Source organism: Engystomops pustulosus, chromosome 1 (assembly GCF_040894005.1).
Source record: "Engystomops pustulosus chromosome 1, aEngPut4.maternal, whole genome shotgun sequence".
In the NCBI taxonomy this organism is placed as follows: Eukaryota; Metazoa; Chordata; class Amphibia; order Anura; family Leptodactylidae; genus Engystomops; species Engystomops pustulosus.
Window position 1 is genome coordinate 121,497,389 of NC_092411.1, and position 24,391 is coordinate 121,521,779.

A 24,391-nucleotide genomic window follows, 5' to 3' on the forward strand; every position below is an offset into this window, starting at 1 on the left:
GGACACTCATCCCGGGCATCACTTCCCACTCTCAACACTATTTGCGTCCTCAGGATGTAGATAGTGATAAGTTTTGTAGAGGAGAATGGAGCCATCAGCCCTGTTCTCCACTGCAGAGAGCAGGAGACACTCACGCCATCACACAGCGACTCCGGCTTCAGGCAACTGACTACAGTGCCGGGAGCAGGAGACGTGAAGTGATGACATCACTGTGCCCTGTCCAGCTGTACACAGAAAGAAGAAGACGGGAAGACTGAGGTGAGTATTAATTTTTTTAATTATGCAGGGTGAGGGGGAGGCATCACTGGGGGGCTGTGTGGGGCACATTACTGTGGGTCTGCGTTCTTCGTGTGGGATGTGTAGGACATTAATGGGGGCATTGATTGTTCGGATTTGTACTGTGTGTACTATGTATTGTGTGTAAAGCAGAATGTATATGTAAGTATATATATATATATATATATATTATGTTTGGGTTTTATGGATTTTACAACATGTTAATCTACTAAGCATTATTTCAGTGTAAGTAGTGTTAATGTTTAGGAGGACACTAGCTGTGTTGCTCTATAAGGCTTTCTTACATGTTTAGTAATACAAGGCAAACCCCTGTCGACCCAATCGCATATAGGTTTCTATAGAAATGCGTTCGATCGTTAACTACCCGCTCGTTTGCATTCTTTGAATGCAAGCCAAACACCACATGTGAACACAGCCTTACAGTATTTTGGGGAGAGTGTAAGGGATAGCAACAGGATTACACCGTCAGGTGATCGAGATGTAGGGACAATAAAGAACATAAGATGTCTGTGTGGTAAACTCTACAGGGATGACATGTAGTTGGAGGGGAGGACATGGTGATGCTGGACCTAATGGAGAAGATAGAGTCACCAGCAGCCACTGGAAATAGGGATTTCTCCTGTGTAGTCTGTAGCTGCATATAAATTTGTTATTGGCACAACCACAAGTGAGGGGTTATGTATAGGAGTGGGCCACTACTGAAAGTGCGATATATATCCATTTAGGCCCGTGCCGATCTTTTACCACCCTACCAACACCCCTGATTCCTTTCATAACAATAATAATCTTTATTTATATAGCGCCATCAAATTCTGTAGCGCTTTTCATGGCATTTACTGTTCCTACTTTTTCTTAAGGCTGTCATCACCCCTCTCAGCAGATTCCAATATACAGCAGGATGAGAAAGCACTCATTTAAACTTTGTCAAGCACTGTGGACCAATTAGGAGGAATACAACACGCAACTCTCAGTAATTGATACATCCAGACTGACGGGATCATACAATGTCGTCATAATGAAGCGTGGCAGCAACTAATGCCCGGAAATCTTACCTCAGAGGACCTAATTTGAGCTTTTATTTAGTGTGTCAGTATAAATGATACAAATGTGTGAGAGATGAGCAATGAAACACAGCCGCTTGTTCTACCTGTCAAAAGCCGGAGACCGACACAGGGGACCTTTGTGCCCTAATCAATACTGTCAGGAAGCAAATGTTTCATGTTTTCTCTAATAGGAACAAATTCTCATTATTACTTTAGACCCTGTGCTTTGTTTTGTTTTCTTATGGATGTTTTTAATGAAAGTTCAGTCTTGCGCAGGATTAGGTTAAATGACAACTTACATCATTGCCCAATTCCTTTAAAGGAAATCTACTGTCTGGAATATACTTTTTTTTAAGTAGATAGAGAGGTTAGATTCCCTCATCCATGCACATGCTTTACTATTTCCTGTAAAGCTGCCTATAGGTTTTTTTAACTTTATTCTATGTATATTCCCTAAGTGAGCTCTGGGGATCACGCTAGCCTCTGGGAGCTCTGGGGCTCTGAGTAGCCTCTGCAGAGCCGCCCCCCTGTGCATCCATGCCACAATTGCAGTGGCTGCAAATGCATTGTGGCACATTGAAGTGGCAGAGGACTAGGAGCTTCTGCGCATGTGTACAATGTCCACAAACAGCATGGACGTGCAGGGTAGGGCTCTGCAGAGGTTCCCTAGTTAGCCACGGGAGCTCACAGATGCTACTCCATGGCAGAGTAGCCTCTGCAGCCAATTTGCATATACATAAAAAATAACATTTTAAAACCAATAGTCAGCTTTACAAGTAATAGTAAAACATATGCAGGGAATCTAACGCTGAATCTATTAAGAAGAAATTTCACTGACTAGCCACAAAGTAGCAATATTATAATGATTTAACACATGGGGAAATTTATGAAGTCGTAAAATTTTTACATACACCTGTATTGTGTCCAGGAATGTGCAACTCTTTACTGTTTTACACTGCTCGCACCACTTTTATAAAAGGTTGCCATGAAGAGGGCAGGATCTGACAAGTTTACAATTTACTCCCCTGAACTGGAGTAATTAAAAGTCAAAAGTAAATAAAAAACAAACAAACTTACAACAGAAATTTACTTTCTCCCCATCCAAAAAACGGGTACGTATAATTTTTTTTAAGTAACGTGCACTTTAAATTTAAGGAGTTATTTATCCCGCCCAGTGATTGCAGTAAAACAGGAAAGATTTAAAAATTACTTTTATTGTGTGTTTATTTTATAGTGGTGAAAAAATAAAGAAACAAATAAATAATGATAACATGTTTTTTAAGCCAAAAGACGCCAGATGTTGAATCAAAGTGAAACTGTTAATAAATTTGAGTCTTATGATAGCTACCAGAGTAAAAATAGTCCTCACACATTCAAATTGCAAAAAAAAAAAGAAACATAAGAAGTGATACGGGGGGCATGCATTAGATGAAGCTGGAGACTTGAAGGGCTCTGGTGATGCCCCTCACCAAAGCGCCTCATTTGCATATGTTTAAATGTCAGCACATTAATCAGCTATATAAAAGCAATGCCAGAATCTCGGTGTGCAGATCTAAAAGATTATCATGTTAAATTCAAATGATAGATTGCCTTCATAACTGCATAGATGCCCCTAACTCCCCCCCCCCCCCCACACAAACACATTATGGTTTGTCATCAGTAAAGCTCAGTACATTAGAATTCATGGTGTCTAATGGCGATCTGCCAATTACACAGAGTAATACTATAAAAAGTAAATCTATTCCACTACAAATGCCATTAAATGCACAGCAGAAGTTATTAAAAAGTTGGGCTTGCATGTATTCTTTTATCATTTCACAGTAAGTCAATTGTAAATCACATAAAATTAAACTTTTCAGAATATAGAGGTTAAATTGGTTTTCCTATGAATCAGTTTTGTTCCAAAAGTTTTGCAAAATAGTATTTTCTGGAATTTTAAGAAAAAGATTTTGGTTTCTATGTGTCTACCTTGGAGTTTCTATGAATCCATGCAGCTACGGTAGGCTCTTGGCAATCTTTTTTCCTTTAAGGCAGTTGACAACAGTCTTTTGATACGGGAATCACTCAGATATACTATCATGCCACTGCAGAGGCAAAGTTCTCTGCCTGATAAAAGGCATTTCTATCTGCTGCCGGGAAGTGGCTGTAGAGAGAGTGACTGAGCATATTAACACAGATCATTAGGTAGACTTGTCCATAATAAGTATTCCCATTTGTCACCACAATTTACCTACCTGAACTAATTGCTATGCCCACACTTGCCACCTTAGAAATATGCAAATTAAGATGAAGTACTTTTATGGGCAGTAGTAGACCCCCAACCAGCATTGTTTATCATCCTTTCTTTTCGGCTACATCACACGTAGGCCTAGCAAAATGTGGAGGAGGCCAGAGGTGCTGTGCCAAAGCACCTCAGCCTAATTTGCATATTTCTTAAATGAATTTGTGCCATGAAAGGGGCAGATAGACAAAAAAAAGCTATGGGTGGCATGAGTTGGCATAGCCCTACATATCAAAATAGTAAGTTAGGGTATGGAAATTATGGGGAAGAATACAAAAAAATACAGTGGTGGTTATCTGCTACAATTTTCCAAAGAATAAGCTGGATTTAGTCCTGTGCGCAGGTGAAAAGTAAGTTCTATGGTTACAGCCTATCTAGATATGATAATAATGGAGAGTTCCCTTAAACATACTGTATACTACAAGTGCCACTGTGTGTACTTTCCAAAATAGGTATGCAAGCTGATAAAGATGCCTAAAATAAAAGAAATGTGCTGAATGGAAAGATATTCAAGGACTTCAGTGCAGAAAATCAAAATGTACAGAATCTGACTCAATGCAATGTGACAGAAAAAGGCAAAGGAGAAAAGGTCACTAGCTCTAAAAATGATAGGGCTAATAAATTAGTCAGCGATGACCCCCTTATGCAAGTTACCACTAGTGAACTAACTGAACCTTGTTTTTTCTTGACTTGACAGTTTAAATTTAACCATCCCTGGTGTTTAGAGTCTATGAAACATGAGTACGATAACACTGGTTGTACAAAGTCACATAGTAAAGCAAACAAAAAAACAAACACACATTAATAATAATAATAATAATAATTCCTTTATTTATATAGCACACACAGATTACACCGCATTGCACTATTACGCATTGCTGCACAGAGCTTGCCAAATCGGGCCCTGTCCCCATGGGGCTCACAATCTAATCAACCTAACAGTATGTTTTGAAGTGTGGGTGGAAACCGGAGGACCCGGGGTAAACCCACGCAAACACAGAGAGAACATACAAACTCTTTGTAGATGTTGACCTTGGGACTTGAACCTTCTTTGCTGTATTTTTCTCTTGTTTCTAAAAATTTAGCTTGCCTAAATGTAGCTTGCCTTTTATAGGACGTGCTGAATTTTTGACTTGTATTTTAGGATACATATTGTTTACTACTTTTTTTTTTACTACTTAACTCCCCCACAGTGTCAGATTAGAATGCCCCCCAGTAAAATCTGTTCTTGGGGACCACAATGTAGGATGGCTGAGATGCTGTACAGTGAGGGTAATGCATGGCTCAGAGATCAAGCTACCTCAGAGACCCAACAATGGATTCCACTGTGGGCCGTTCACATCTGGACATACATTATATTAGGCCATGGTTCTGCCAGAGACTAACACAAGTACAGAAATGGCAGCCATGGAGACCATTATTAGACCTTCTACTGCATGTCAACTTCCAACCTCTCGGACAGTGTCAGTTATTCTTTCAAACCCCTAAATGGTGTTAGGGTATCAGAGAAAATACTGAATTAAACTTTATATAACTTTTTTTTCATGACCCTAGCAGCCACTCACAATGCAACTTGCATTCCATAGTTTTCTCTTTAAATGCAGAGACTACACTATGACTTGATGTCAAGTGCCTCTTTTACCTTTTATATCGCATATGTATACTATTTACTTTCATCCATTGTTATCAGATTGTACATATGAAAAATGTTTTATGCAGCTGTATATTTAAAAGGCTTGTTACATTCTGTAATACAATACTGTATTGACAATATGTTAAGGAATATTTTCATATTCATAATATCTTGGTTGTTTGCTTCTATCTAGTGTAGTTTTTATAGATGTGAGACAGGTAGAATTATGCTTTGATAAGTCAATTAAATGCTTGCTATGAAAGTGGCCAACACTACATAGGCAGAGGCAAGGTAGAGTTTCAACAATGAGGAATTAGTCAGTGCCTTGCAATGTAATGCTCAAGATACAGAGTTTCAATTCAAACTTGGTGTTGTCCCATGAGGATTATAACTGGACTAAATCATAAAGCAATTTCTGTTTATTTGCTACTAGCATAACCTAAGCATCCTGCAAATACAGAGTTCACAGCTTTACAAAAATCAATACAGGACACAACCAATTTACTAGATCTCTCCTGTAACAAGTAATGATTACAAAAGCCCACAATGTAACCTCGTCCGTCTCAATCAATCACTACAAGCATTTTCTCCTTCTTATGCTTCGTCCCTAGGGTTATCATTTTGGATAAATTAGCGGACAGTATGTATAACAATAGGCAGTAAGTTTTTTTAATTTAAGTTAACTGAATCCGAAATGTTGTGATCATGAATAAAGTACAAATAAAAAGTATCAGATCACCAGACTTTCAGTGTGCCATGTGGGGAAAACAGAGGCCCATTAACAAAAGTATAAACTGTCTTTTGTTGGAAGTATGTTCAAGTATACATAAAGAAAATTAAACCTATAGTATACATAAAACATAAACATGCCAAAAGGACAGATATGAGAGTGTATTTGAGGCCTAAGGATATGATCATTATGTTATATAGAATTATTTCCTCTAAATCCCTTCCACATCCAATCCCTTCCCTTTCTTGGTTAAATTTGATGGACATGTGCCTTTTTTTTAACGGTATAAACTATGATACTATGATCATATGTACTGAAAGCATTTGCAGGACATATGCACATTTCCTTAAAAGTATGTTTTCTTTAAGTTTATTTTATCCTACTTTCTATTATATGACTTTCCACTTTTCTGCTATTTTCTAAGGCATGCCTTCACATGGAGCATTCAGTCCATGAAATATGGACCATATGTCTATCATATTTCCCACACTGAACACTACCCCCGGACACACACTCACAGCATCATCGTCATCATCTATGATGCAGTAAGTCACTGTCTACCTGCAGGGTTACCGTCCTGTACTGTAATTGTGCGTTCAGTAGTCCTGCGGGAGGCAGTGACATACAACATCATAGTTGACTATGATGTTGTCAGTCCAGGTCCTGAGGCAGTGCTCCATTTAGGAAACATAACAGACATATATTCTGTACTTCACAAGATGAATAGGCCTGTGTGGCCTAAGAAATATTTAGATTTGACTAGTTGTGATATACTGTAGGTGTTATACTTTTAAAACCATAATCACTGCTTTAGTCACGGGATCGGTTCTTTACTGTTTACTCCCTGGGAATGTTGTGGTCATAGTTCTACTGTTCAGAATCATAATATAGACACATAAGCAGAGTGTGCTGAATACTGTAAAATTACAATATTGACATTCTCCAGCTTCTAAAAGTTGCAAATTCAGTATTTTACAGACTGCGAAATTACAGAAAGTTTCCAGATTAATTGCTATGACTAGCTGTCATGGTCAAGCATTCTAATTCCCTGATATACCAATGTTCTTTTTCTTGTCAATGGTCCCACTTTACAGGTGATCTTTGTTAATGTAAGGTGTTAACAATTAACCCCTTCATGAAGGCAGCAGTGCATGTATGCTGGCTACTGGTAGTATAAAGATGGTCACTGCTTAAAAACAAATCATTGATCCTACAAATGGGGTAATCTACTTAGACCACTATAGCGCATTTTTGCTTTCAATGATACTGAAAGTAAGTGTAAGGATCTTCCATGTGGAGATAATGGGAGCTGATCCTCTTTTCAGGAAACCTGGGGACTTGTAATTGCTTTTCAGAAATAACTATTAAAGACCGCTTCGGGCAGGTATTCCTGTGTCTCAAAATGACCATACTATTCCAATACAAAAGTGAGCATCCCATACATTGACCTCAGCAGAAAAAAAATGTACTGCAGCTTTATTTTTTTTTTTAATAAAAAATGTGTTAAAAGAATTTCACATTTCCCAAAATGATTTCAATAATAACTATAGCTTGTCCCACAAAACGTATCTTTTAGAGATCCATACACAGTATTTTTCTAAATATTTTAATTATCCCTAACTGTATTAAACCAGCAATAACCTGCTAAACGAACTTAAAAACTAAAACTAACACTAAAAAGGTGCAAATGTCATTTATTTGTTAATACCATTGTGAAAACAATGCAGTATATTGCATTATATATTAAATAATGCCAATAGGAAATACAAATTGTTGTTTTTGAAGTTTAATTTTTCACCCTCAAAAAATCTGTAACTTTTTTATTTTTCCTTCCATGTAAAGAGCTGTGGGAAAGGGCTTGTTTTCTGTGTAACAGATAGCACTTCATAGTGATGACATTTAATATTCCATGCCGTATAGTGGGAAGCAGGGAAACAATTTAAAATGTAGTGAAATTGGTGAAAAAACTGCACCATTTTTGTTCTGTGCGCCGCAAATGACATGTCCGCTTTATTCTTTGGGTCCGTATGGTCACGGGGATAACAAATTTATATAGATTTTATAATGTTTTAATACATTTACAAAAATTAAATTCGACTTTGGGTGCTATTTTCCATTAGGGGGTTAAACGCTGGGAATAACGTTTATTATATTTTAGTAGATCAGACATTTTGGGACGCGTCGATACCTAACATGTACAAGATTTTTATTGTTTATTTATGCACTGCTCAAAAATCAAAGTGTCCACTGTCTAGTAAGCAACACTGATCAATTTCACAGGAAATTAGCAAGACACACTCAATAAAGGATTGGTTCTGCAAGTGGGGACCACAGACCACTTCTCAGTACCAATGCTTTCTTGTTGATGTTTCAGACAATTTTGAATGCTGGTGGTGTTTTCACACTCCTGGTAGCAGACTGTACATTCATACAAGTGGCTCTGTTAGTGCAGCTCATCCAGGATGACACAGCAATACAAGCAGTGGCAGGAAGGTTTGCTTTGTTTGTTTGGTCCGGTGGTTAAAGGCACTACTAGGAGACAGGCCAGTACACCAGAAGAAGTGGAGGGGCCGTAGGAGGACAACAACTAATCATCAGGACTGCTACCTCTGCCTTTGTGCAAGCAGGAGCAATGCCAGAGCTCTGTAAAATGACCTCCGGCAGGCCACAAATGTGCATGTGTCTGCACAAACAGTTAGAAACCCACTCCATGAGGATGGTATTAGGGCCCAGCTTTTTAACGCCACCAGCAGCTTTGCATTTGCAGAAAATAGAGAATTCCGGCACACTTTGAAACAACTTCTTTATTAATATAGGTTTAAAAAGAACATTTAGTCATACAAACAATCTTAGTCATAGCGATTATTAAGGCCCCTTTCTCACACGTTTCTTTGATGGTCATTTGCTAGTTTCCATTCATTCAAATAGCATACAGCCGCCATATATGATCGCATTGAAAGTCATTTGTATACCTGAAATGTGTAAGCTGACTTAAGAACTGAATGGATATGTATTTTTAAAACTGCATTAATAAAAAAAAGTTGTTGTTTTACAGAGTGGTGGGATTCCCTATTTTCTGCTATAAAAACACCAGGAAAGAGAGACTAGAGAAAGTTGTGTGACATTAGAAAACAGAAGGCTGGGATAATTTGTAGTCTGTCACATCTATGCAATGGGCCCAGGCACACCGTGTTTGATATTTTATGATTCAGATCACTATTAGATGCATAACAAGATAGGAGCAGTAGCATAATATAACACGAACACAAGTATAGCTTTATGCATAAAAATATAAATTCACCAGGAATGGGTTAATAGTCTTTAGAAAGTTGGTTAGAAATGTGGTTTTAAATGGGAGGCAGGCAGTATAATAAAGGAAATGTAGTTCTAGTACATAAAGGATAATGTGTTTCTATAATAAACTGTCCACAGGGCTTTAATATGTTTAATTTCCATTATAAGTCTAAAATAAATCCACTACCGCAGATACTAGAAAATGTTCTTTGACAGAAACCATTTTATTCTCATGGTCGGTATTTCCACTCACTTATCTAACTAATGATGACTGTTTTGAGTGACTACGTAGGCTGGACATCTGTGGTTGAGGGATAATGAAGACAAAATGTGAACAATTACTAGCAGATAAGATCAAATTAGCAGGACCCAGATAACGATCTCTGTGACACACGTGTACAAGCAATTATTTTGTGCTTCACAGAAAGTTCACACAGAAAGTGAACAATTCTCCTACGGATGGGAATCTGTGAACTTGCAGAGCTTTGTGTGGAGACTCAGCTTTTGAGCGCTAATAACTTAAGAATGTCACCTCTGGTTTCGGGCTCTATTCTGTTCGTCATTGTTACATCAACAATTGACCTTTCCATTCCTTGCTAATGTTAAACAGGTATTTTTTTATTTGCCTGTGTTCAATGACTTTTAGTACTATTGTTAGGGAAGACCACTGGTGGAGAGATGGTTTCCTCTGGGGGAATGGAAGTCAAGATTTTAGGAAACACCAACTAAAGTTTATAAAATACTTGGGTGATTATACACCTAGATTTTGAATAGAACTGCACCATATGTTTTATATTTTCTGTAAAATGGATAATGATCTAGAGTGGAATAAAATTAGCTTACAGCACACAGAGAATCTATGGATTTTTGAAGAGGTAAGTTGTTATTAATGGCCAGCAGCAAGGCTAGCTCATTAAATAGTTCATACTATCATAATGAACAGCTGGATGCTTTAGTAATCGATTAGTGGCAAGGGTATGGTACTTTATGAGGACAGAGGAAATAGGCTGGGGGAAGGAGAAAATGATCCTATGAAGGGCCCAATAATGGCAACGAGATTTAGTCTCTAATGAATGATATGGAAATCATAAACTAACAAGAAAATTTAAGGCTTAAGAAAAAAAAAATTCAATGTCAACAGAGTTTAGATACATTAGAAATCTTACACAGTGCCTAATTGTAATCTATTACAAACAGAATATATAGAATGTTTTTGATAAGCCAAAACTATTAGGAAAACTCCACTAGATTTTGATGCATTCCAGGGTTCAAATTATACCTTCCTCAGACACCAATGTCCACAGATTAGTGGGCAATTATCTGATCATGGGGAGTCTACAGATCATGAAATTTTAAAGAAATTTAGAATATTATTTCTGATTTGCAGGTAATATTGAAAACACTACTGTGTAGTAGTACAGTAGTAACTGTAACTACTGTTGAAGAATATGTTAACACGTGGCATCCGACATCCAAATGGGGTTGTTTATGTAGCATTTATATGAGATTTTTACATAGGACCAGCACCAGGCATACCTGGGCAAGTGCCTGGGTGCAGAACTGCTGGAGGGGCACACGCAGCCGAATCTCAGTCCACAGCAGCCTGGCAGCACCTGGTGAGGGGAGGGGTATGTAATGAATGCATGGGGTAATGTATATAATTAAACTATGAGGGGGCTGTAGATAAAATTACCATGACATGGCTGTTTGGGAATGATAAACTAGGGTATACTTCAGTTACTTTTTGAATTTTTAATTCAAGCTAAGGCTTTGTTGCCCGGGGACCTACTGAAATCTGGGGCCATCCCTGGAACAAGATGTACACATCACTCTTTGGGCAAGTATAGTTTTGGTGTACAATTGGGAAATTAACCCCCCTGCAAACCTATTTCAGATGCAAGGTAGGTTTTTAGTCAAAGTAATGCAGTTTCTCTATATTATTAAATGCAAATGAATGTTATATTTGCATTCCGCCGATCTGATATTAAAGGGAGTACACCATCATCTCACTGATGCACAAATTGCCTCATTGGCATAAGGATTACAACAAGAATTTTTCAGAAACAGCATCATGGACAGAAATAATAAAAGATAGGTTGGGAATTACAGTGCATTTCTCTACAGCATGCTACCAACTATGCTTGCTGGAGGTGGAAGACTCCTTTTCATATAAAAAGGTTAACAATCTGATATTTCTGTAAAAGTCCACTGCATTTATCAGAACTATTTACCTGGAGCTGAGAGTTTATTAGCATGAATTCCTGTTGTTTCTTCATGTTTTCATCCATAGTTCTAGAGAATAAGGACCCCATTTCTAGAAAGGTAAAACATAACAGAAAGTTGAATTTTCTTTCTCAAATACTGTGCAAAGTTTTCTAACTTCAACTATTCCCATATCAATGTTAAAGTCAGCCTCTGAAAAATGTACTATTTTGTCTCTAAAGTTACTTAGTGATCAATGCTGCTGGTTTCTGTGCCCAGAAACTAATATCCTATTTATCATGTTGGGTGTAAAATCTCATATAGTCCTACTTGGCCCACTGAAATTTATTCTGATGCGGGAACCCTTGTAAGCATATCATTTGGGCCAACCTGAAAATCCAGGATCTTTGGATGGGATGCTGTTGATCTTTTGTTATTTTTTTTATCACAGAGCTGACCACTTCCTTCACTGGCCTACTGGAAGAGTTTTGGAAATTTCATTGCATCTACAACATTAAGATCAATTTTCAGATATCAGAGTCCCTTAATCTTACATTTTCCTGACTCCTGGTTGACTACCTGAAGGATAGTCTTGAATTTTGCTAGGCCCTGGATGCCACTAAGTACCTGGAACTCTAAAGGCAAAATTTCCAACCTTTGGTAACACGGATCAGTAAGGAACATTCATAAATGGGCCAAGGGATTATATATCTTGTTCGGTCCCTGTGCTATTTATAAAATGAACACACTCCCAAGTATTCTTTACCTAATCCAAACCCTGCCAATCAGTGTCCCTCTCTCATGTATAGGTTAACATACTCCCTCTGGTTTTTTACCCAATGCTGAGCTTGTGGTGGGTGTACTTGATATATGGGGGATTGGATGGGCATTCTACAGCGACTGGTGTCAACATAGTCAAACTAAACAATGGGTTCAGATTGAACAGTCATTAACTAAGATCCCCCTTTCCCTTCGCTTTCTATCCCCTCTCTGACGCTGTGTCAGAAACTCTATGGTAATACAAGTCTCTCTCTCTCTGTCTTGCGACAGAGACTACGAATATTACAATTTTCTTTAGTTACACAATCAGTTTAAATAAACATTTGGGTACAATGGATTGAAGATGAAGGCCTTAAACATACTATTTTTTATAACAGTCTAACCTTAGCTGGACACTTCAAAGAAAAGATATGAAGAATCATATAGAATTGTAAAATAAAAACAAGAATTCTAGAACACTCAGGAGACATAAGCAAAATAGAATCAAAAACTTTAGCCCCAAAAAAGCTATTTCTGGAGCTTCCAGACAATTTAATGAGAAGCATGGGGGAAGCACACAAGGCTTCTCAGTCTATGGCATCAAACAAATTTGGCACTGCATAAATCGTAGTAGAAACCTACTAATATAAAGTTAATATATTTGTATATAGCTTCTGAAAACATTAGTCTGAACTGATTTCTATTATATGTATATACGGTACATCTCCTGAAAATATCTGTCTGAACTGGTTTCTAATTTTCCATGCATGCAATCTGTTGGAATTAGTTTCCAATTTGTTTTTATAAGTATTGTTACACACCATGCCTGAGCAGTGGCAAGGCATTCCACCCGGTGCACCTCAGAGGTAGGGACTGTTTGTTCCTCCTAACTTTGAAGTGTTTCCCTTCACACACTATTAAGCCATTTACCTCTCAGATATGTGTTAGCCATGTTAACGTGTGAACATGCTTGAAACGTGTAGGCTGGAACTTGTAGTATACTGTACGGAGACAGAACTTTTGATTTGATTGCACGTTTTTCTACTCAGAGTCAATAAAAGAATGGAGGATTTCCCATTATATCCACTGGATCATTGTTACTTGTGGACTATACTATTTTTTATAACAGTCTTACCTTAGCTGGACATTTCCAAGAAAACAAGATATGAAAAATCAAATATCAGAATTATCATTTGCGAGCCATGGATCCCACATGGCAGAGTAGGCCGGCAATGTTCTCTGTCAGAGAGCAAACACCTTTTCATATTGGCAGTGTTGATCTAGCATTTCTATCAGTTCAGTTTTGGCTAGCACAGGATCTGGAATTATTTCTTTCTCTAGCATTGAGGAAAGAATGTCGAAAATGTCCCTCCAAAATGGCTGCAATACTGGGGATGCCCAAAAGGTTTGCAGGAGAGAGCCTTTATGTCCACAAAATCTCCAACATCTATCTAAGGAACCTTGGAAAATTCTGGCCAGAAAAGACAGGGTGAAGTACCAACGTGTGAGGATTTTTGACTGCACTTCTGTCAGATTGGCATATCTAGAGGCCTTGTTGGACCACCTAAAGGCTTTCTTCCCATTCAGCTAAGGAAAAAGTTACTCCCAAGTCCTTCTCCCAATTTAGCATGTGAGCTTTTTTGGAGATCTCCTTTCCCCCTGAGAGAGCCCTTTAAATTTCTCATCATACGAGTAGAAACATAAACATAACCTCCAGAATGTGAGCTTCTTGTAGACTCATGATCCTGTTGGTTTTGACCACACTCTTACATCCTTTGAGCTTGCTTGAGCTTGTGATGGTCCCAAGTCAGATTCTCAATCTCACGTCTATCTCCTTTTTTCCCCACATATGCTTACTTAGTGAACTGGAAATGTGACCTGGGTCCCTCATTCACTGATGCTCAATTTTTTTTGAGTTTAGTCATAGATCTTTCATAAAGCTTCTGTCTAGGTGGTAAACTACACAAGGTGTTACCTTCATCCTAATCAAAATGCTGTAGGAGTAAGTGGGCTAAAGGCACTTTCCAACTTTTTTGTGATTGTTTGGTCCGAAATTCTTCTGGGAGGGAATCAGGTTCTTCATACGGTCTTCACAGTCACCAGCCCTACTCTCTTGCCAACAGATTTGCCAATGCTTACAATAAAGCAAGTTGCTGCAACATCTTCTTATGCAGACTCTTGTTGTGCTATCTGCCAGATGGAAGTCCTGCACTGCTCCCTCATTAGCCCAATGGTGCAATAAAGTTCATAATATTCACCGTATGGCAGACTTAAAGTGTATCTCCAATTTCATAATGATTTTTTCCAAACAGTCCAATGCATATAGAATGATAGATTTTTTTCCAGAGCTATAGCATTTTTAACTGAAACTACCTGTCGGAAATCATCCTGAGTGGCCCGAGACTAACCTCTTCCCTTCTTTCTCCTAAAACTGAGTTAATTATAAGCTGTCCTCACTTCCCGTGATGCTTTATGTTCTCTAATGAAGTAAATTTGTAGCGAATCCAGTATGACAAATAACAAATGGCAGCAGAGTCTATCAGTCTACACAAAGTACGATTTCACAGAAATAAGCTGCAGGAACAGGCTAAACAGAGGACAATAGCAAAGTAACTAATATGTGTTATTTTACTTTTCTTTTAAATTGTTTTGTATTAGCCTTTTTATTTCTTACTTTTTTCCCAGACGTAATTGTTTTTTTAACATCATGTATTTTCTTGATGCCTGATCACTTGATTGCTTGTAAATGCAATCCGCTACTTATGAAGTAGTGAAAACGGAACCAATAGAAATATGGTACAGGTAGCCCTGGAGTCCTTCAAAGGACCCTGCTGTGTGACTTCATAGGCAATCCAAGAATGCTTCTGTGTGGTGCCAATAGAGACAGAGGAGTTCATAAATATCAATAAACTTAAAGGAGGTTCCCATTTCAGCAAATTATTGTTATTGTTTTTATGATAAAACATAAAACAATTTTCCAATATACTTCTGTATCAATTCCTCACGGTTTTCTAGATCTCTGCTTGCTGTTATTCTATGGAAAGCTTCTGTGTTTACTACTAGTGGACAGAAATCTGACCATGGTCACACAGGTGCACGGCTGGTTAGTATGAGAGAGTAATCAGAGCTGTGTGATATAACGAGCCGTGCACCTGTGTGACCATGGTCATCTTTCTTACTAGTAGTAAACACAGAAGTTTTCTATAGAATGGCAGCAAGCAGAGATCTATAAAACTGTAAGAAATTGATACAGAAAGTATATTGGAAAATTATATAACTTTATCATAAAAAGAATGACATGCATTTTTGTATTGGGAATACCCCTTTAAGGGGGAATTCCCACAAAGACAAGATTCTTAAATATACTCAGGATAACAAAATAACACATTCTCTAAATCACTGTTATTTACAAAAACACAGAAATTCACAGATATAATTCCAACCTTTCTCTATCAATCCGGGTGTATATAATTTTGGTTGCACCCGGATCCGACCATAAATCAGAAGTCTAGGGTCGGGGAAGGACAAATTGTTCTCCTCTCTGCATCGTCTTCTACCCTTACATTCCAAGACTAGCTCACACACACACAAACAGGGAGGGAGGCCCAGCAGAGCTGACAGTGTATGTTTTGTCTGTGATAGAAGAGCTAAGAATGTCATTGCGTGGTATATGCATCTAATGGATCTCATCAACTCTCATCTCTGATTTTTCTATGTGTCAGATCCTAGTGAATGTTCAAAAGCTAAATGAAAGTGTATATAAACCAGTACCCTAATAATCTAAGCACATTGTCTGCACACAGCATCTTATAGCATAGAGGAATCATGAAGCGTCTGCTTAGAGAGACTAGAGGACCAGCCTAGGGAGTGATAGGAGCTAAAACTGAGTAAAATTGTAAAGTAAGGGATTAAAAATGATCTTTATACACTGTATATGTAAGACATCCATTATCATTGGTTTAGTGATGGAAGATAACAGAAAAATGCCTTCTTCACTTGCAAAGATTGCATAACATGCTCCACTGCATACATGGCAATTTTCTGCTTTTGTAGCTAGTGTCATGTGAATTGTGTCAAATTTTCACATCCACGTTTTAAAGCCCAGAACTACTACTTCTTCTATTTCTACAGTATCTCCAGTATTTCATTGCGTGAAAAGTGGCATCTGAGTGAAGTCATTTTGACCTCTATGGGGTAAATCATACACGTAAATCCGACAAAACCGGTGATGATCTGTTTAGTAAATTGAACATGTGGGTCGGCCCATACACTATTGTTCAATCCGAGTACTGTCTCATTCAAACTGGATGAGAGAAACTTTTGTGTGCCTCAGAAACACATTACTAATTTCTGTGTGATCCGTGAAGCCTGAGGATTAGTCCTATATGGATTAGCCACACCAATATGGATTCACTTCACATCATATACATAAGAGAAATGTGTGTAAAATCCTAGATTTCTGCTGCGGATATTGTAGTATAATACATGTCAGATCCGCTTTAGTCCTCATAACACTGTGTGCTGCTATATGCAGTCTTCATTAGTGGGGATTAGTCCTAAATCACTGTCACAATCTCTATTATAGGCCTATGGGCAAGATTGAAAATTATAATCTTATATCAATGGTGACTTTACCGTCTCGATCAGGAAATTCCTGAGCCCCTACAAGTCACTCTCAGGGCGGAAGGGAAAGGTCAGTGCTGTGCTTTGTCAATGACAGGGATCGTTAACTCTTTCTGCCTTAAACTGGAATCTGGCATAAGGCACAGCTAGGTGCTGTACTCCAGCGGCGGAAGAGTTAACTGAAGGTGTTGCAGGCAGCGTCCACAGGAAGGGCGTCTCTGCAGCGGGTGGGCGGAGCACCAGAGCTTTCCCTCCGCTTATGCTGAAAAAGTTGGAGTGACATCTAGTGGTGGCTTTCTGAAATGACAACATGGGAACTTCGCTGCAGCTGTTATTTATTTATTTTTTTACTGAAAATCACATGACATAACGTGAGTAGAAATCACATGACTGGGAACTGCTAGGAGAGCACGTAATTTCCTTGTGGGTTAGCAATGAAGGTATTTACTATCAGTATATATATGCAAATCAAAACAATATGATAAACTGTGGCAATTCCTCCTGGGGAAACGATTTTAGAAGTAGATACAGGAAATATTTCTGTAGTCAAATTCATGTGGTATTGTTAAAGATCTTTATCTAGGGCTCAAACAGCCCTTCTACAATTGTAAGGTGTTTTTTTGGATCTTTGGTCTGCTCTTTATTTCAAAAACCTTGCGGAGGGCGTGAAAAGGTAAAAAAAATAATGAAATGCTATAGGTTAGCTTGAATGTACCAAAACCAGCAATTTAGACAACAGAATGTTTATATTATCCCAGCTACAAAATGTACGCTCCAAAAGCTACTTGGTAACCATAATAAGGTAAGGAAAAGAAAACAGGCTGAAGGACAACAAGAGACAACAAGGAGAAACAGGCAGACAAGCAAACAGATTACACAAAATGATGTTTGAATCATGACATGGCTGGACAGTGGACAACATGACTCCCAACTAAAACAAGATGGCAGCAGAAATATTATTATGTGATCATGGTCAGATTTCTGTTCACTAGTAGTAAACACAGATGTTTTCTATAGAATGGCAGCAAGCAGAGATCTATAAAACTGTAAGAAATTGATACAGAAAGTATATTGGAAAATTATATAACTATTTATCATAAAAAGAATGACATGCATTTTTGTATTGGGAATACCCCTTTAAGGGGGAATTCCCACAGAGACAAGATTCTTAAATATACTCAGGATAACAAAATAACACATTCTCTAATTATTGTTATTTACGCTGTTATTTACATTTACTGGCTGGACAGTGGACAACATGACTCCCGGCTAAAACAAGATGGCAACTGGAATGAAATATTATATCTCTCACAGGTATAAAATTTACAGAATAGAATGCTTCCTACAGTGGATTCGAAAAAACTAAGTCGGGCCATTTTCTTATGGGCTTTGTGCAACGCCTTCCAACCAGGTCCTGACTTTTTGGTGTGGAGACAGCTGGATTCCTCTGGTACCCAAGTGGCTGGCTTAGAGTGTGGCCTAGTGCTATTCGGGTCACCAGTAGCTTGAACTAGGTGAACAGGCCTCTTCCACGCCATACAGGGCCAGTGAGCAAATGCAAGAAGAGGTGGAGGCCGTAATAGGATGGAGGGTTCCTTCTGGGGCAGTCTCAGTGTGCGTGTAGTACAGGATCTCCGGGAGATGGTGAAGGCCTGTGATGTTAGTGCCAGCATCCAGGGATCAGTTGTGGAGGCAGGGTTATAAACATCAAACTCATAGTCACTTTATTCCAAGACTCCAACACAACAACGGTTAACAGTCTGAGGTAGAATGATCCTTTCTATCAAGTCCGAGTTAGCTGGTGGTTGGATGCAGTCTCGTAGAATCTCATAGCCCATGTCCTATGGCTTGCGGCTGGAAAATAAATTTGGCCGAAAGAGAAGAGCTGCAGGCCTGATGGAGGGGAAGCCCTCTTAGGGGGATGCAGCAGCAGCAGGCTTGGAACTTCAGCCAGTGGGACTATTAATAAATTTCCAGTCTGGGAGCAGACTTCAGTGCAGTTTGTGGCCCTAATGAAATCTGGAGCCAGCCCTGGGGTTAAGCATATTGTTTAGGTTCATAATTCACTAGTGAGTGGGCCATTATATTTGTTGTATGGCTTTATGTAGTTGAAAGGACACAATGGAAAGAAATTATTAAGACTGGTATGTGACACACCAGATGTGCTAAAAGGTAAATTTGGCGCATTGTTAAGTTCTTGTCTGCTGTATGCTATATATGGACTGGAGTGGGCTCTACTCTTAAGCCCATACACTCTTAAGGATACACAAATCCCAAAAGTCACAATCTATCAATATTAAAAAACATTTATTCCTGTTAGTGAATGGAAAATAGCTGCCAAATGTCTGAAATGTCACTTTTTGCCATTTTGCGACACATAAAAATTTGAATGAACAATGATCAAAAGGTTGTAAAGTCCCCATAATGGAAGCAATGAAAACCTCATTTCATCAACAAACGATGCCTTCTACAGCTCCATACACCCAAGTATACAAAAGTTAATGGTCTCAGAATATGGCAAAATAAAGGTTTTTGGGGTTTTTTGGTCAAAAGATTTACATTTTTCAAATCTACTAAAACATTCTAAAACCTATATAAATGTGGTATTTCTGTGATTGTACCGAACCAAAGAATAAAGGGGAGGTGTCATTTGGTGCGCACAGTGAAAGCCGTAAAAACAGATCCCACAGGAATATGGCGCTATTTTTTTTTTCTCATTTTCAGTACATTTCACATTTTTTTCTAGCTTCCCAGTACACAATATGGAATATTAAATACCAACTCTAGGAAGTACAATTTGTTGAAAAGAAAACAGGCATGTATGTGGAAAAATCAAAAAGTTATGGAATTTTGAAAGTGGGGAGTTAAAAATGAAAATGCAAAAATTAAAAAGGTTTAAATTCAAGCATTCCACCAATGTTTGAAATGTATCTATTTCAGCTGCACTTTGCCCCCCACAGATCACGAAAAGGAGGGGTCCGATGGGGTCCCATGTATCTCCGTTGGACCCATGTCGATCCGTCAGACTAATTGAGCAGACAGCCGGGCATGACTGTTCTTCTCCATTAATCTCTATGGAGCTGCCGGAAATTGCCGATCTCCGGCGGCTCCGTAGAGATCTTATTTCCAGTTGCTAATTTTGACAGAAGTCAATGGAAAAAAACTGAACAAAACAACCAAAATTTTGCTAAAAAATCAGCTTCTGGGAAGGCTGCAGCCTGTATAATGATTCAGTTGTTCTCTAAAGATGTAAATAAAAACAAATGTAATACAGCCAAACTATTAAAAAAAAGGACACGATACAAATGCATTGAAATGTGATCATGCCTCCCTAAGCCATATGGTGGATTTTTAGTTTTACTGTGCAGAGGATTGTTTTCTGTGTCATAGATTTCTGGGTAATAGGCCTGCTCCTTGCTTGTCCTGAAATTGATATTTTTCCTGGAGAATTCTTATTTTTATTTTCTGTTTGTCATTTATTGACTTGAGAAATTCTGTGGTATGTGTATTCCGCAGGTTTTTGTTTTACTTTTCTGTTACTCATTGTTCTTGGAATAAAAAGAATTGTTTCCCAATTTAGTACATAACTGCTGATATGAGTTGTAACATTTCCTTGTTTCATCTTGACTTTATCTCCACAAATAATAAATAAATCTTTATTTACAAGTATATAGGGTCATCATATTCAACAGCACTTTACAAATCATTTGGTACATATACAGACATATGAGATATAACATATATGAGATTTATAGAAATAACATGGTCATATGAAACAACAGTAGTGAGGGGCCTGCTTACAGACTATAAGGATGAAGGAGTTACACAGAAGGGACACATCTTGTGCAATGGTTCAGCCATTATTTAATGGCTTTAATGTTCCAACCATCAAAATAAAGCATGATAAACCAGGGATGCTTACTCATAGATCCAGGCACTGTGACTGTGGTGTCTTCATGTATTTGTTATCCATGGCCTCCGTCCTTCCAAAATCAACTTTTAAAAGTATGCTAATGAGCTTCATATTCTATAGGGTGGTGTTACCAGACACCCTCCATGCTGTAGCTTCACAGGCTGCTACCCTGTGCTGCAGAATGTCATTCCTCTGCTCTCTCGGCACTTCCTTCTTCCTCTGACCCATGTAAACCTACTGCAGCAGAGGAAGTGTCAGCACACAGTGGGAGGGGGGGCTTTGGAACAGTGTAACAGCCTGTGAAACTACCCAACAGAGGGGCTCTGGTAACATCCCCCAGAGCCCTTCCTTGAAGGGATGAAATAATTAAATAAGTAAACAATACTGCTGGTTTTGAAAGTGACCTGAGGGATTACATTGATGGGAGGAGATATCAGCTGAGGTTTGGAGAAAGGAAAGTGAAAGTTACATGCATCACATATGTCTTTATTAAACATTTTAACATTTTAATACAAAGACAAGCAAAAGAAATCCCTCCTTTCCCATTTACTTCAATGTGTTTAGTGTGTAGGAAGGGCCACATTTGCCATGAGACGTGATGAAGTTCTCACCTCAAGCGGCAGATTGCGGCTGATCACCAGTAGTATGGACTTGCCAAACACTGGCAAGTCCATGCCACTGTAAAATCAATTATATCTGCGATGGGTTGAGGGGCACAGCACAATCCTGCGTGCCTGCACCACTATGTGCTGTGTCATGATGACAGGCTGGTGCATGTGGTGGCAGGTCATCAAGAGGAGGAGAGACAGAGGCAGCAGAGGAGTTGAGTATTGTATTTATTTGTTGCAGTATATTCTACCTAGGGAGGGAGCTCTGACTGTATATTCTACCTAGGGAAAAGGCTTTGACTGTATACTCTACCTAGGGAGGGGGTTCTGGCTGTATATTCTACCTAGAGAGGGGATTCTGACCATATATTCTACCTAGGGAGGGAGCTCTGACTGTATATTCTACCTAGGGAGAGGGTTCTGGCTGTATTTTCTACCTAGGGAGGGGGTTCTGGCTGTATATTCTACCTAGAGAGAGGGTTCTGGACGTATATTCCACCTAGGAAGAGAGTTCTGGCTGTACATTCCACCTATGGAGAGGGTTTTGGCTTTATATTCTACCTAGGGTGGGAGCTCTGGCTGTATATTCTACCTAGGGCGAGGGTTCTGGCTATATTTTCTACCTAGGGAGGGGGTTCTGGCTGTATATTTTACCTAGGTGTCATGGGTGCTCCTGCAACCCATGTTCCGGGTCGCAGGTGCACCTGTGTGCCTCTGTGTGCCCCCTCTCGCCAGCCTCACCTAGCTGTGCTCCAGCAACGGTTTCCTCGCTTCAGCGCGCGCGACCCCGCCTCCTAGGGCGCATTTTAATACAAAGACAAGCAAAAGAAATCCCTCCTTTCCCATTTACTTCAATGTGTTTAGTGTGTAGGAAGGGCCACATTTGCCATGAGACATGATGAAGTTCTCACCTCAAGTGGCAGATTGCGGCTGATCACCAGTAGTATGGACTTGCCAAACACTGGCAAGTCCATGCTACTGTAAAATCAATCAATTCTGGCTGTATATTCTACCTAGGGAGAGGGTTCTGGCTATATTTTCTACCTAGGGAGGGAGCTCTGACTGTATATTCTACCTAGGGAGAAGACTCTGACTGTATACTCTACCTAGGGAGAGGGTTCTGGCTGTATTTTCTACCTAGGGAGGGGGTTCTGGCTGTATATTCTACATAGAGAGAGGGTTCTGGACGTATATTCCACCTAGGAAGAGAGTTTTGGCTGTATATTCTACCTAGAGAGGAGGTTCTGGCTGTATATTCTACCTAGAGAGGGGGTTCTGGCTGTACATTCCACCTATGGAGAGGATTTTGGCTTTATATTCTACCTAGGGTGGGAGCTCTGGCTGTATATTCTACCTAGGGCAAGGGTTCTGGCTATATTTTCTACCTAGGGAGGGGGTTCTGGCTGTTTATTTTACCTAGGTGTCATGGGTGCTCCTGCAACCCATGTTCCGGGTCGCAGGTGCACCTGTGTGCCTCTGTGTGCCCCCTCTCGCCAGCCTCACCTAGCCGTGCTCCAGCAACGGTTTCCTCGTTTCAGCGCGCGAGACCCCGCCTCCTAGGGCACATTTTAATACAAAGACAAGCAAAAGAAATCCCTCCTTTCCCATTTACTTCAATGTGTTTAGTGTGTAGGAAGGGCCACATTTGCCATGAGACATGATGAAGTTCTCACCTCAAGTGGCAGATTGCGGCTGATCACCAGTAGTATGGACTTGCCAAACACTGGCAAGTCCATGCTACTGTAAAATCAATCAATTCTGGCTGTATATTCTACCTAGGGAGAGGGTTCTGGCTATATTTTCTACCTAGGGAGGGAGCTCTGACTGTATATTCTACCTAGGGAGAAGACTCTGACTGTATACTCTACCTAGGGAGAGGGTTCTGGCTGTATTTTCTACCTAGGGAGGGGGTTCTGGCTGTATATTCTACATAGAGAGAGGGTTCTGGACGTATATTCCACCTAGGAAGAGAGTTTTGGCTGTATATTCTACCTAGAGAGGAGGTTCTGGCTGTATATTCTACCTAGAGAGGGGGTTCTGGCTGTACATTCCACCTATGGAGAGGATTTTGGCTTTATATTCTACCTAGGGTGGGAGCTCTGGCTGTATATTCTACCTAGGGCAAGGGTTCTGGCTATATTTTCTACCTAGGGAGGGGGTTCTGGCTGTTTATTTTACCTAGGTGTCATGGGTGCTCCTGCAACCCATGTTCCGGGTCGCAGGTGCACCTGTGTGCCTCTGTGTGCCCCCTCTCGCCAGCCTCACCTAGCCGTGCTCCAGCAACGGTTTCCTCGTTTCAGCGCGCGAGACCCCGCCTCCTAGGGCACATTTTAATACAAAGACAAGCAAAAGAAATCCCTCCTTTCCCATTTACTTCAATGTGTTTAGTGTGTAGGAAGGGCCACATTTGCCATGAGACGTGATGAAGTTCTCACCTCAAGTGGCAGATTGCGGCTGATCACCAGTAGTATGGACTTACCAAACACTGGCAAGTCCATGCTACTGTAAAATCAATCAATTCTGGCTGTATATTCTACCTAGGGAGAGGGTTCTGGCTATATTTTCTACCTAGGGAGGGGGTTCTGGCTGTATATTGTACCTAGGTGTCATGGGTGCTCCTACAACCCATGTTCCGGGTCGCAGGTGCACCTGTGTGCCTCTGTGTGCCCCCTCTCGCCAGCCTCACCTAGCCGTGCTCCAGCAACGGTTTCCTCGCTTCAGCGCGCGCGACCCCACCTCCTAGGGCGCACATCAGCCATTTGAAATGTACAGGGCCAGCGCACCACTAATTGGCGCTGGCAACCTATATCTGCTCAACCTCTTCCTGTGACCTCTGCCAGATCTTTGTGCTAAGAGAAAGCTTTGTTCCACGCCCTTTGCAATTATCCTGATTTCCTGTTGTGACTTCAATTCAGTTCCTGACTCCGATCCTGTGCTGCTTTTTCTGACCTACCGCTACTCCCCGACTCTGTTCCTGTGCTGCCTGTCTCAACCTCCTGCCTGTCCCT

General features: G+C 39.8%; 2 protein-coding genes across 6 annotated transcripts in view; one reads left to right on the forward strand and one right to left on the reverse strand.

The window, feature by feature from the left end:
* The window catches only part of PLGRKT (plasminogen receptor with a C-terminal lysine), a 55,826-nt gene extending 38,732 nt beyond the window's left edge, over nucleotides 1-17,094 (reverse strand). The window contains exons 1-2 of one of the 2 annotated variants that reach the window (XM_072151934.1): nucleotides 16,875-17,094; nucleotides 11,510-11,592 (exon numbers count right to left, since the gene is read on the reverse strand). In XM_072151934.1, coding sequence (XP_072008035.1) covers nucleotides 11,510-11,590 — 81 coding nt within the window. In that variant the 5' untranslated portion in view covers nucleotides 11,591-11,592; nucleotides 16,875-17,094. Of the gene's footprint in view, nucleotides 1-11,509; nucleotides 11,593-14,913; nucleotides 14,935-16,874 lie in introns of those variants that run through there. The other variant, XM_072151942.1, reaches the window with a different exon arrangement.
* Nucleotides 17,095-17,247: 153 nt separating this feature from the next.
* LOC140132776 (programmed cell death 1 ligand 1-like) overlaps nucleotides 17,248-24,391 on the forward strand; it is a 32,335-nt gene continuing 25,191 nt past the window's right edge. Inside the window, exon 1 of one of the 4 annotated variants that reach the window (XM_072151987.1) lies at nucleotides 17,248-17,302. Coding sequence is in view for 2 of the 4 variants with exons in the window: in XM_072151997.1 (XP_072008098.1) it covers nucleotides 17,297-17,302 (6 nt within the window). In the remaining 2 variants the exon portion in view is untranslated. The remainder of the gene's footprint in view (nucleotides 17,303-24,391) is intronic. The other 3 variants (XM_072151997.1, XM_072151955.1, XM_072151965.1) reach the window with 3 other exon arrangements.